Genomic DNA, 13,975 nt, shown 5'->3' on the forward strand with positions numbered 1-13,975 from the left:
GTTTTTTTTTTAAAAAGTAATACAAATAATCCTCCCTGATGCACTCTTCCCTGAAGGTTATTTATTTGGTCTTTGCAATAACTGCCTTTCCATCCTAAGGAAAATACCACTGGGTCACATACAGAGAGAAAGTGATGCCTTTGGATCCCTGTCAGTATTATGATCTCTTATGAATTTCCCATGTTCACATTGGGGCAAGTAAGAGACAGGAAATCTTCCCTATATACAGGTATGTTTGTACTCTTCTGAACCATACAGTGTCACATGAACTTTTCCTAGGTTACCAGTACATTTCTTTAACCCTAATTCAGATAACCAAGATCTCCATTCTGCCCTCCTGTATTTAACTAGTTTCATATTCCTACTCTGCCATCTTCTTCTGTGTTGCCACCACACTCATAACCATCCAGCTCCTGTATCTTTATCATCACTATCCTATACATCTACCTTCCACTGAACACCAAGAAATTCCTGCTTAACTGGGTATCAATCTGATTCATACAAAGTATCTATTCTTCCAACTCCTTACTATAAAACAGTGGTTCTAAACAGCAGACAATTTTGCCCCCTACTCCCATGGGACATATGGCAATGTCTGGAGACACTGGGGGGGCGGGGGCGGGGAGGTGTTATTAATATCAAGTAGGCAGAAGCCAAGGATGCTACTAAAAATACTACAATGCCCAGGACAGCCCCTCACAACAAAGAATTATCTGGCCCCAAATGTCAATAGTGCCAAGGTTGGGAAACTGTGCTTACAGACATCTGAATGAAAATACCTCTTCTACAGAAGTCTCACATTCTCAGCCTTCCAAAGAGACATATGGAAAGATAACCTTTCTCCAGATCAAATGTGATTTCAGAGAAATAACTCATGCTACCTTTATTTCTCAGCCTCTGAATTAATGCCATGTGTGTAAAACATAGACACTCTCAAATAATTGCTGACTTTGTGTATTCATCCCTCAGTCCCTTCATATACTCCAAAATGATAACAGCACCTAACATAATTTTTTTCTTCTATTCTAGCTACTGTAACATCATTAACTACATGGATATCTTCACTGATTTCAGGACTTCAGTTATAGGATCTCTTTAACTTTTACCTCCAGAGCAGTCTTGAAATAGCAGAACTTGATCCTCCTGATTAATTAGAAGTCTGAAATTTGGAATCCCATTTCACCCACCAAAGCCTCCTTTACCTTCTATCCACTGATCAAATTAACTGGTTCTTCAAACAACTCTTTCAAAGGTAACCTATCCATTAATTCCTCCCCCCACAACCCTTAAATCCATATAGAGCTTGTACTTCATTAGCAATAACTGCAAAAGGCTTAGTATAAACTCAATCACAACATAAACTCATAAACAACCAGAAACCTTCAACCATGCCTACTTATCACCCTCAAATCCTTGAAGATTCACTTTCTCTAGTCCTGCACCGAAACTGTAAAAATCACACAACAGTGATATTAAAGAACAAAGTGGATTAAAAGCCTAAATTACCACTCGGGAAAAGTTTCATATAATTCTTGATTCCTTAGCATTATTCTCACAAGATAATTCAAATTACCTCAACCTTTATTGAAAGTCTCCTCTCACACTGTCAACAAACTACTTCACTTCTTAATCAAGAACTTCCTCTCTCAAATGAGTAATTCATGTGTGGAACAAAAAGAAGGGGGAAAGTAAAGGTGAAATGTTTACTTGAGCATTGTCAGGTTCATCTTTTATTTTGTCTAGTAGTCCCTGCTGTGGTGCCATTGCTTTGTCATACTCATCATCCAAAGGTTCTTCTTTAATTCTAATATTTGATGCAAAGGAATTCCCCAGTTCCGAACCAATGGATTCTTTATTGGCAAATGGATAGCTGGAATCCTAAAACACAATATAAAGGATTAATAAATATTCAGATTTAAAAATTATTCCTCTTCAGGTTCAACACCCAAAGATAAGCTCATTGGAAATGAAGAACTCTATGGATATTCCTTAGAGTCCCTATGCCTAAAAGTAAATGTGATCTATCTAAATATCAAACACAATAAAGAAACTAGGATCTGAGGCTTCTTAGAACACCTTCAAAGATGTCCTTACCAAATAATAAAGCAAATTTTTTAAAAAACCAGTGCTCTACCTAACACATATAGTTACAGTTTAGAAAATGACATAAAGAAAACTTTGACACTTGCCACAGTTACAGCAATCTACATACACACTGAAAACTTACCCTAAAGTTTGTTTCTGGGGTTTGTGGTAAATGGGTATGTAATGTTTCTTCAACTTGATTAGCTATTGAAGGAAAAAAAAAACAAAACAAACACATGTATATGAATAACAAATCTTATAAAGAGTGACCTAAAAAGCTGTCATTTGATAATCACCTCTCTTGTCCAATAAAGATGCTTATTAGAATGAAATGGGTCCCCCAAAATACCCAAAAGATAGCTTCACTCAAAAGCCTGGCCCCACTTTACTTTTAGCCTCATCTTTTTGCTTGCTTGCTTGCTCAAACCTAAATAAAGTGTTACTTTAATCACTATGCTCTGAAAACTACTTGTGTTTGTTCTTGTCCATTTCTGCTAATATCATTTCAAGGCCCCGCTATCTATCTTAATCCCTATACGGTCTTCCAGATTCTCCTCAGTTCAAAATCCACCTGTCCTCTATAAATCTTTACTGACCACTGAGTTAAAAAATCAGCTTTTTTCTAAAAACACCTAAAGCACTGTTTCAATTCTTTGAAAGAAATCTTATAAAAAAATCTGTCTGCTATTGCCTTTAATTATAAATTAAATCTTGTGCTATTCAACTGGTCACTGATACTTCTACTACTTGATTTACCCCTTCTACTACTAGACATTATGTTCCTTGAGGATAAATACCCTCATAATTTATCCCCTGTAGGAATATCAAATATATATATTGAATAATATATAGTGAAAAATATTACTATACCCTTTACAGTCCAGTACATAATAGATACGTAAATTAATTGTTCTTTTTTAATGATACTAGTTTGTTCTTTCTACCATATGTTCCCAGCATTGTCAGAAAAAATATAAGGATTGTTATATTATACTTTGCTTTCCTTCACATCTATTAAACATTTGTTAATATTACTATTTTCCCTACACCAGGTTAGGCCCCAAGAATACAAAGATGAATAAGACACAATCTGGTTCTCAATAAACTCCTACGCTAGTAAGTAAGGCAAAACAAATATAGAAGTATAATACTATAAGGACTACAAATAATGAAGTATAAACAAAATGCTATGGAAATACAGATAAATAATTCATTCTTCATGTAGAGAGGTTAGGGATGACTACAGAGTAGAAGAGGTTTTTGACTTAGGTACTATTGGAGAGAAGTACTCTTACAGGCATATATACAAAGAAAGGAAAAGACATACAGACAAATGGAATAGCAGGGCGAAAAGAAGGCAGAGAAATAGGAAAATATGTGACATATTCAAGAATGGAACTGGAGCTACAGTATAGGGTACACTGGGCAAAGAGGCTCAAGAGAGGGCCTCGAGAAACTTCTAAAACATACAATAGAAATGTTATCAAATAGAAAAACCCTCCCTAAGTTGGACTAATTTGTGGGACAGCAGTTTGAATTAGTGCTTACAGCACAAAGAAGTTAAATCCAACTTCAGGTTCCAATGTTCAACCAAAGAAAATGAACAGGTGACTTGAGTATCTTGCCTTCTCATCAAAATATTGCAACCAGGGAAGGGAGAAATGAGGTTTAGAGCTATTTTTCAATCATTTTTACCATTACCAAAAGTTACTGGGAGAAATTCAGTCACTCTGCAAAGAACAAGGATAAAAGAAAAATGACAAGCTTACAATGAATTTAACTGTTCATATTTCGCTTAGCATCACAAGTAATAAAAGTTATATTATTATCAGTACGTTGTTATTTATTGTGTTTTATGGCTCTATTCCAACAATTATTACCTGCTTTATCAAAAAAACTGCTTTTCAACCTTGAATCCAACTCTTTATGGGGTTTATCCAACCGTTTTTCACGTTCATGATAAGTTAGGTCTCTATTTTTCTCCTTTCCAGAAAATGTCTCTTTGCTGTTTTCTCTTACTAGACTAAAATCTTTCCGTATTGACTTAAAGATAGAAACCTGATCAAACTGTTTAGGAAAGTCTTTTTTTAATTTATTTTGAATTTGTATTTCATTTTCATTGTCTGATTCATGTTGTGTGACTCTTCTCTCTACTTCCAAGCTATCATCAGTATGAATTGAAGAAACAAGATTGTCCTTTGAACTAAAATCCTGTTCATCCTCATTGTCACTACCAACGACTGGAATTCCTGCAAGATCCCCAGAGTTCAAAAAATAATCATCTTCATCCAGCAATGAATTTTCAGATCCTGTTTGATTCGGCATTCCATAAGACATGCTGTCAAGGGTAGGAGTTAAGTTGTGGTCTATATCTTCAGACATTTCTGTATCCATGATACCACCACCTTAAAAAGTAAAATACTGTTTAGACAAACGATAGTGCTAAAGATGACCACATTTATAAGGTCTGTCTGGTACTTAACCAAATACATAATTTTTCTTTTCAAACAAAATATAAGAAAAATAATAGCACAGTATTCATTTAGTACTTTGATATAGGTGTGACAGATACGACTACCCTAATGTGAAAGAAAAGGAAACAGGGACCTAAAACTTGATAAGCTGTATTAGGTTAGAAAGGAGGCAATGTAATACAAAAAAAAAAAGAGAGAGAGAGAGAGAACCAACTTCAAAATCAGACATATCTGTGCTGGAATCATAGTGTGATCACTAAAAATCTTTTATGTGATCCTGAGAAGTAAACTCTCAGGTCTATCTATCAAACAGTACAATACTCACCTTAGAGATTAATTTGTGGTGAGGATTAATGATAGTATTATAAAAGGCCTTTTAACACAGTGACTGATACACAGAAGGAACAGAAAAGTGATAGTTTTAATTATTATAGTGATTATTCTGGGGAAGTGAGACTAGAACCCAGGTCTCTGGTCTTAAAGTCTCACTGTCTCTGGTTTAACTCTAATAAAGACAGCAGGTAATGTTTACAACGGTAAATATTTAAACACAGAGTATAAAATTTATCCAAGCCAGAATTTAAAAACTATTTACCGGTTGAAACTACATATTCATATCTCTCCCATTCCAAAATAAAACTAAAAAATCTCCCAGCCCTTATTCAGCTCTCCTTCACAGTCAATCCTCTAGAAAAAAAGTCTACACTGGTTTGTTTCTACTTTGTCTCCCAGTCATTAATCCTTTGAACTTAATGCAACTTCGGTCCCAACTTCGCACTGGAACTGCTCTCATTAAGATCTTCAGTGATTTCCTAATGGTCAAATCCAACTGATTTTTTTCAATCGTCATATGGCATATGCCTCCTGGAATAAAGGCCTTTAGTTTCTATGACACTATATTTCGCCCTATCTTTCTAACTAATCTATTTCATACTACCTCTTCCTCTGTTGATGCCCTCAATATGCCAGCTGTCTTCTCATTTTATACACTCGGAACTGATTAATTTACCCCCATAGCTTTCACCTTTGCTGTGAACTTCCTAAGCACTTTAGCTTATACCTTTCTTCCAAGATTCAGATCTCTACATTCACCTAGCTCCTCTAAACCCCAGGGATCTCCAACTTAGTACTTCTAAAACCAAGCTCATCATGTTCCCATTCCAGCATACTCTTCCTGTATTTCTGTCACTTAATTAACAGCATCACCAGGACAGCAGTTTGCTTATGAAAACAGAATCAGTCCAATTCTCCTTCCCTCTGGACAAATTCTATCAACTGTAATACTTAATATCTCTCCAATCTTCACCGCATGGCACTACTCCAACGCTCAACATCTGTGGACATCTACATGACATATAGGAAGCAACCATATTCTTGCTAGACCTATCCCTAAAGCACATTAAGTGATCCAAGCACAAGCAAACTGGACCTAATAAAAAACAGAATGAAGCAAAGACAAAATATTCATGGTACCAACAGCCTTGTTTTTATTTGTTCCTGAAGCCCAGATGAACCCTTCGTGAGGATGGTTCTTCAAATCATTCCTTGGATTCCATGATCCAGGATAAATTCTTCTTTTTGTTTGAGTTGGATTACACATAGGTCCGAACTAATACAAGTTCAAATAAAAACATTCCTCAAGTTGTCCTCCTCCATAAAGACATCAAATTATCTTTCTAAACCATAAATCATTCCATATTATACCTTCCCCTTGAAATTCTTCAACAGTTTCCCACTGCTAAAGTACTCATTCATTCATCACGTATTTATTAGGAAACCACTCTGTGATAAGAATTGCACTAAGTTCTAGGGATGAAATGATTAAAAGATAGCTACGTTTCCCCCTCCTGAGAACTAGAAAAACAGACAAATAATAAAATTAGAAAATCATTAATTTTATTTAGTTAAATAATAATCAAACAACAGATGCTTAAACCTTAGAAATGTCTACAACTTACTTTCACATATATACCACAGAGAACAGCAGGGAAAATGAGAGGGCATGAACAACATTATAGATATTAAATGTACTATTCCTTCAACTGTTCTATTTACTTGAAAATTCTCATAGTAAGAAAGAGTTAGGGAAAAATATAAATATAGAAGTAGGGTGTTAAAACACACACACACTTAGGGTGTGATAAATCCACCAGACTGTAAGCAACTAAATGCTAGGGTTATTAGAGCCTTCTCAAGACAACACTTTATCCTTAGGACCAGACCACATAGCACATGCTCAGTAACAGTTCATGATGAAAGAATATGCATTTCATATGGCCAGCAGCTTAATCCAAATTTTAGTAGTATATGAGAAGTCAATAGTAAAAAGTAATACTGCAAGCAACTTTCAAAATCACTACATTTAAATTCAGGATATGGTATTGGAAGAAAAGGGTACCACTTGGAAAAAGTGGATCCTTAACTGCTGTCAAAATAATTTCCAGAGGTATTTAATGTTTAAACATAAAAAATCAGGGAACCAGGGTGACTAAGAAGATTAAGCATCTGCCTTCAGCTCAGGTTACGATCGCAGGGTCCTGGAATCAAGTTCCGCACTAGGTTTCCCTGCTCATCAGGATGTCTGCTTCTCCCTCTCCTTCTGCCCCACCCCCCATTACTGCACTCTCACAAGTGTGCTCGCTCACTCTCTCTCTCTAATAAATAAAATTTTGAAAAAAACATTAAAAATAAAATACTGACATAAAAAAATGGAAAAATTATTTTAAGTCTTAAACTGAGGAAAAGCCTTTCTAAAATGACACAAAATCTAGAATAAAAGACTAATTTATTGGGGCGCCTGGGTGGCTCAATGGGTTAAGCCTCTGCCTTCGGCTCAGGTCATGATCTCAGGGTCCTGGGATCAAGCCCTGCGTTGGGAATCTCTGCTCAGCGGGGAGCCTGCTTCCCCCCCACCCTTTGCCTGCCTCTCTGCCTACTTGTGATCTCTCTCTCTGTCAAATAAATAAATAAAATCTTAAAAAAATACCAAGTAGGGAACCTGGGTGGCTCAGTGGGTTAAAGCCTCTGCTTTCGGCTCAGGTCATGATCCCAGGGTCCTGGGATCGAGTCCCACATCGGGCTCTCTGCTCAGCAGGGAGCCTGCTTCCTCCTCTCTCTCTCTCTCTGCCTGCCTCTCTGCCTACTTGTGATCTCTGTCTGTCCAATAAATAAATAAAATCTTTAAAAAAAAAAATACCAAGTAATTTATTGAGTAAAACAATTAACAGGTCAAATGTGACTAAAAAAATTCCTAGCGGTGCCTGGGTAGCTCAGTCAGCTGAGCATCCAAATCTTGATTTTGAGTCATGATCTCAGGGTCATGGGATCAAGTCCCAAGTCAAGCTCCACACCCTGCTTCTCGCTCTCCTTCTCCCTCTGCCCCTCCTTCCACTCATGCACTCTCTCGTTCTCTCCCTAAAATAAAACAAACAAAAATAATTCCTAAGGAAAAGAAAACCCAAAGCAAACTAAAAGATTAAAAATAAAGTGCTTGAAAAGATTTTATCGTATATTCTATGAGAAAGGGTCATTTCTCTAATGAATAAAAGATTAAGATTCTTCCTCAGTAAAAATAGAAACAACCAAATACACATATAAAAGGATTTGAATGAACATTTCACAAAAAAGGAACATGAAAGATAAGCTTTACTCGGAAGTGAAATGCAAAGTAATAATTCAATGAGATACCACATTCACATAGCAGGTTTGTAATGACAAAAGGTTTTGATAACAGCCTAGCAGCTATGATATAGGCCAAAGCTGCCAGACTTTGGCCCAAAGCCAAAAAATATATATACAAAGAAGAATTTGTGACACAGACCATATGTGAGCTGCAAAGCCTAAAATATTTACTATCTGGCCCTTGAAAGAAAAAAAAAGTTTGCGAATTGCTACCATCCAATACTTCTGGTAGGAATATAAACTAGTACAATCCTAAAAAAAGAACCAGAAGATGAATATATGATACTTTAAATATACTAATACCTTTAAGCCAGCATTTCAACTTCTAAGATTTTATCCTACAGATGTAATCTTTATTCATTTTTTAATTCCAGTACAGTCAATATACAGTGTTTTATTAGTCCTACAGATATAATATTGCAAGAGAACTATGAAAAAAACATTCATAGCAGTAAAGACTGGAAATATCTATTCATCAATGAGGGTAAATTAATTACAAGACATACCTACAATATTATATTATGTGGTCATAAAACAGAATGAGGTAGTTTTATAGGAGTTTCCCAGGTTAATTAAGTAGAAATATCTAAGTGATATCACTGATTTACTTTTAAAAATTTATGTGTATGTATAATTATTTACATATAAAAATATCTTCCATTGATTTTCTATGAATATCATAATTGGGTAGCTAGAAGACAGAAACACCAACTTTTCAAAGCACACCTTTTGCATCTTGAGTTTTGAGGCACATATCTCTATGACTTACAGAAAACAAATTTTTTTACCCTTATTTGAAAATGCACTTGAGATTTAAAGCTTCTTCAGAGACAACAATTTTTAACAAAACATCTAATTTGAATTTGAAATTTTGCTAGTTATCACACAAGAGATCTGTAGGCTGAACAAATCTTAATGAGGTTAAAACGTAAGTACTAGTTATATTAAGACATGTAATTAACTGGACAAGAACTCTACTCATCCTTAAGGCCCAAATAATCAAACAAAAGAAATGGCTTCTGTTTTTCAAAGCCTAAATCTACATGACACTACATTCATTTGAGGATCACAGAAGCAAATGTAACACTTGAAAGCATAAATTTCTCATGGAAGACTCCTAGCTGTTAGACACTGTGAACATACTTGGCATATGGGAGGAAAAGCAAGGACCATATGGCTGGAACTGAATGAGTGAGAGGAAGAGTGCTAAAAAACGAGAAGAGAGAAAAAGCCAGAGAATAGGTTTATTATGAATTTGCAGACCATAAAAAAAATGCAATATATTCAAGTGAGAAAGGAAGTCATTAAAAGATCTGGAAGAGGGATTAACATGATTTATATTTTACAAGGATCACCCTAGCTTCAGTATGACTTCTTCAAGCCTGTTAAATGGTACAGGGAATGAAAAATGGAAGCAGGAAGAACAGTTATGAGACAACTGCAGTAATCCAAGGAAAAATTGGTGGCTAAGACCAGGGTAGTAAAGGTGAATGTGGGGAAACAGTCAGATTTGGGTATGTTTTAAAGGTCTGTGGCATCTCCCGATGTATAAGGGGCCAGATATGAAAGAAGCAAAGGTTAACACAACAAGGTATCATTTCTTGAGATGGGAACACTAAGGGAGGAACAGACAGGAAAAGGGTAACTTGATCTTGGGCTTGTTAATTTTGAGAACTTCCAACTGGATGTACATTAAAAAGAGGAGTTAAAGAGGCTCTTGCCAAGCAATGACATGTATATTTGGAAATCAATGAAAAGATGGTACTTAAAACTAATGGGACTAGATGAGAACACCTAGCAGATTTATTTACTATGGATGGAAAAGAGCTAAAACATCCTCTTCAACATTAGAAATCTGGTAGAAAGGAGGGAATCAGGAAAAGGAACTAAGATGCAACAGCCAATGAGGCAAGAAGAAAACTAGGTGACTGATGTCAAAGAAGCTAAGTGAAGAAAGCAGTTCAACAAGAAAGGTCTGAGCAACCGTAACAAAAGCTACTGAGATAAAACATAAAATGAAGATCGGGAATGATTATTAATATTAGTAATGCAGAAATGAACTTCTCACTTGACAAGAGCTTTATCAGTGGAAAAATGAGTGTGCAAACTGGAGTGGGTTGACCCCAACAAAGCCAGAGAAGACAGAAGTGGGGAACCTTAAGTACAGGAAACTCTCCAAAAGAATTTTGCTCTAAAATAAAGAAAATAAGCAGAAACTGGATTATAATCTGCAGTAAAGACTCTTTCTGACTTTATATTTTTGTTCTGTTTCCCTTGTTATTTTTTTACTTTCTGGTGAATTGTTGTTGTTTTTAAAAAATGGAGAATATTACAGCTTGTAGTATACTCATGGGAATGATCCAATAAGAGATACTAACTAATGAGTTCAGAAGGAAAATTTGTGTGTAACAGGGGATGCGATCAGTACATAAACTTCCTTCGTGAAGGATAAGAGTATACGTTAACATTAAATTCAAGTAAGCTGTAAGACTTCGTGAAAGGAGAATTAAAGTTATTTTAAGCAATTTAAGTACAATATTTTCATTTGATACTGCAAGTTAACTTCATGATGCCAGGTCAGCTTTTACTCCTGATCTTCCTGCTTAGTCACTGCTTTAAGAGGCATACTGATATTTCTACACTATACCTAAGAATCAACATACCTTAAAATGATGGTACAAACACCAACCAAGAAATGCAATAAACACATAAGTGAACAATGCAAAAGGGCTGTTGCTTTCATTGCCAATATATTACTTGATGCCTTCATACATTTTTGCTCTTAATCAAAGCATAATTTTCAGAGATAAAGTAAGGTTAATTCTAATTTTAACTTTAGAAATCATGGTTCTCAGGTGCCTGGGTGGCTCAGTTGGTTGGGTGACTGCCTTTGGCTCAGGTCCTGATCCTAGAGTCTCAGGATCGAGTCCCGCCATCGGGCTCCCTGCTCAGTGGGGAGTCTGCTTCTCCCTCTGACCCTCTCCCCTTATGCTCGCTCGCTCTCTCATTCTCTCTCTCAAATAAACAAATAAAATCTTAAAAAAAAAATCACGGTTCTCTCTCTTCAACATGGTATCATTTCAACAAGGTATCATTTCTTGAGATGGGAACACTAAGGTTGCTTTTCTCTCTTTTATTAAAAAAAAGAAAAGAAAAGAAAAACTCTGAAGCATGTAAAACAAGTAAGAATAAGCATAAAACAAGGTAATCTTGGTTCATTTTGAGTATTTCTAAGAGATCATTGTGACTCATTAAAATACAATTTCCTCAATAATAAAAACCTCAATGAACTATAAGATCAAGAATGTAGTTTAATAGTTAAAATCCAATAAAGCCAGGAATCATTAAAAAAAATGAAACATTTATTTTTATTTGGGATATATTAAGGCACACTGTCCAATCATTTGATGATCAACTAAGACTTGCAAAAGATGCATGCTCATCTGAGTTCTTTCTTACAAGTCCCATTCATAATGCAAAGTTCATGACTGCTCTTTTGGTTTCTTTAAAGTAGGAGGACAAAATAAAGACACTTGCACCTCCATGTTTTTACTGACTTACCTACTAAGTTTTTCCAAAGCCTTCAAATTATTCACAGAAACAACTCACTTTTCAGAGTAAACTTCATTAGTGTAAAAACAATTAAAATCATACAATTACTATGACAAGTATTACTAAAAGAAATAGGTTTGGCCGAATTTATGTGGCTTTGTCTGAAACTACTAGCCGCTTGTCAACAGTCATTCTAACTTCCGCCCTTATCGACAGACCCTGATTCTCATTAGGGTACACTTAACAGTAAATACAAAGAATGGTAATTCATATATATAATACTAAACTGAAAACCAACCTTGGCTATTAATAGGCCGGTAACAAGAAAACTTTTCATGGAAATTGGACAATAATTAGAATACAACAATCCAGTGTTCTTTCAACTTGCAGGTATTTCCCATTAGCAAGCCAGGGCCACAAAATTGTTTTTTAATAGGTTAGAATAGAAGAGGCACGGGGCTGGCTCGGTGAGTAGAGCATATGACTCTTGATCTCAGGGTTGTGAGTTCGAGCCCCATGTTACAGGTGGAGATTACTTAAAAAATAAAAAAAAAATTTTAAAAAGGCTAGAATAGAAAACAAAGTACATCATTCAGAGTGACAGTAAGTAATACCATAAAAAACACTTGTATACACATAGGTCTCCACGTAAAATATATTTCTATATGTGTCAAAGTTAGATAACTGGCAATGGATATTAACTTATTACAGTAGTCATTTTACAATACATACATAAAGCAAGCAATATGATGCATAGCTAAAACTAATACAATGTTATATACGAATTTTATCTCACTTTAAAGAATTCAAAAACAAAACAAAAACAAGCACCCCCTAGATAATCTTGCTTCTAATGCACAGATATGCTTGAGGATCACTGAGCTAAAGCAAAGCTTTAGCTTTGATTATGATTATGATCATAATTATGATTATGATTATCGGCCATCAGAATCTCTTGGTGACCTTACTGGAAACAGAAACCTGATTTCCACATCACCCCCCAAAGATTCTCATTCTGTAGGTCAAGGATGAGAGCCAGAATTTGAGTTCTAAGATACTCCCAGGTGATGCTAATATTGCTGATCCAGAGAGCACCCCTTGAGTAACAGGCTCTAGTTTTTTATGAGCCACCCATAAATAAACTATGCAGATAATAAATCACCACACTCAGAGGTTGAAAGCAATCTTCAGATTCATCAAGTCAAGCTCCTTATCAGATGGTCCAATTTCTTCCACGAAACACCCCACTAACCCAGCCCACTGAATCTTCTATCAACATAGATGAACGAATGAATGTCCTACCACACCAGAAATGACTGTTAAATCCTTATGAAGATGAGTGAGTTCCCTCAAGAAGTACCAACTGAAGATTACAGCTCTCTTTTCTTGTTTGTATTTAATTATGCACTGTTATTGTGGAACTATTTAAGTATGTCATTGTAACCTTTACACATTCAATAAGGAGAGATGAGACTCATAGCTGAGATTCACAGAACTTACTTTCACTAATTTTTGCTTTTATCTGTTCCCATAGGGGGAAAAAAAAGTTTGAAACCAGGGGAATATTCAGAGCGATTTGATTTTATTTATGACTAAAAGATTTTATTACTAAAAGGTGACCAACAAATGCTGACATTTGAAATACCTCTGACAGAAATTACACATGATCAACTTCAACAGTCTACTTTGTACACTATTAAGGTAAAAAAAGTGATATTAAAGCACATAAAACACCTTATAAAACAAATAACCATTTGTTCTTCACTGAGGACAACTAAAGGCAACAGACTACTTTTTTTAATGTTCACTGATATTTATAGCGCTCTAAAAGTAAGAATCAAGAAAGCAGCAATATCTACAAACTGATACATGCAGAGGTGCATGGGTGCCTCAGTCTGTTAAATGACTGAGTCTTGATTTCAGCTCAGGTCATGATCTCAGGACAGTGAGATCGAGCCTCCCATCAGACTTCCTTCCACTCAACAAAGTCTACTAAAGATTCTTTCTCTCTCTCTGCCCCTCCCCTCCCTCATGCACTCTCTCTTAAAAACAAAACAAAACAAAACAAAAAAGACAACTGGGGTGCCTAGGTAGCTCAGTTGTTAAGTATGTGCCTTTGGCTCAGGAAATGATCCCAGGGTCCTGGGATGGAGCCCCTGCATCAGGTTCCCTGCTCAGCAGGG

The 13,975-nt window shown here is 35.7% G+C and overlaps 1 protein-coding gene across 2 annotated transcripts in view; it reads right to left on the minus strand.

The window, feature by feature from the left end:
* ZMYM4 (zinc finger MYM-type containing 4) overlaps positions 1-13,975 on the minus strand; it is a 146,926-nt gene that overhangs the window by 52,297 nt on the left and 80,654 nt on the right. For both annotated transcript variants that reach the window (XM_080800227.1, XM_080800226.1), the window contains exons 3-5: positions 3,966-4,490; positions 2,228-2,289; positions 1,708-1,878 (exon numbers count right to left, since the gene is read on the minus strand). In XM_080800227.1, the coding sequence (XP_080656353.1) occupies positions 1,708-1,878; positions 2,228-2,289; positions 3,966-4,490 (758 nt within the window). The remainder of the gene's footprint in view (positions 1-1,707; positions 1,879-2,227; positions 2,290-3,965; positions 4,491-13,975) is intronic.

Source organism: Martes martes (genome assembly GCF_963455335.1).
Source record: "Martes martes genome assembly, chromosome: 4".
NCBI lineage: Eukaryota > Metazoa > Chordata > Mammalia > Carnivora > Mustelidae > Martes > Martes martes.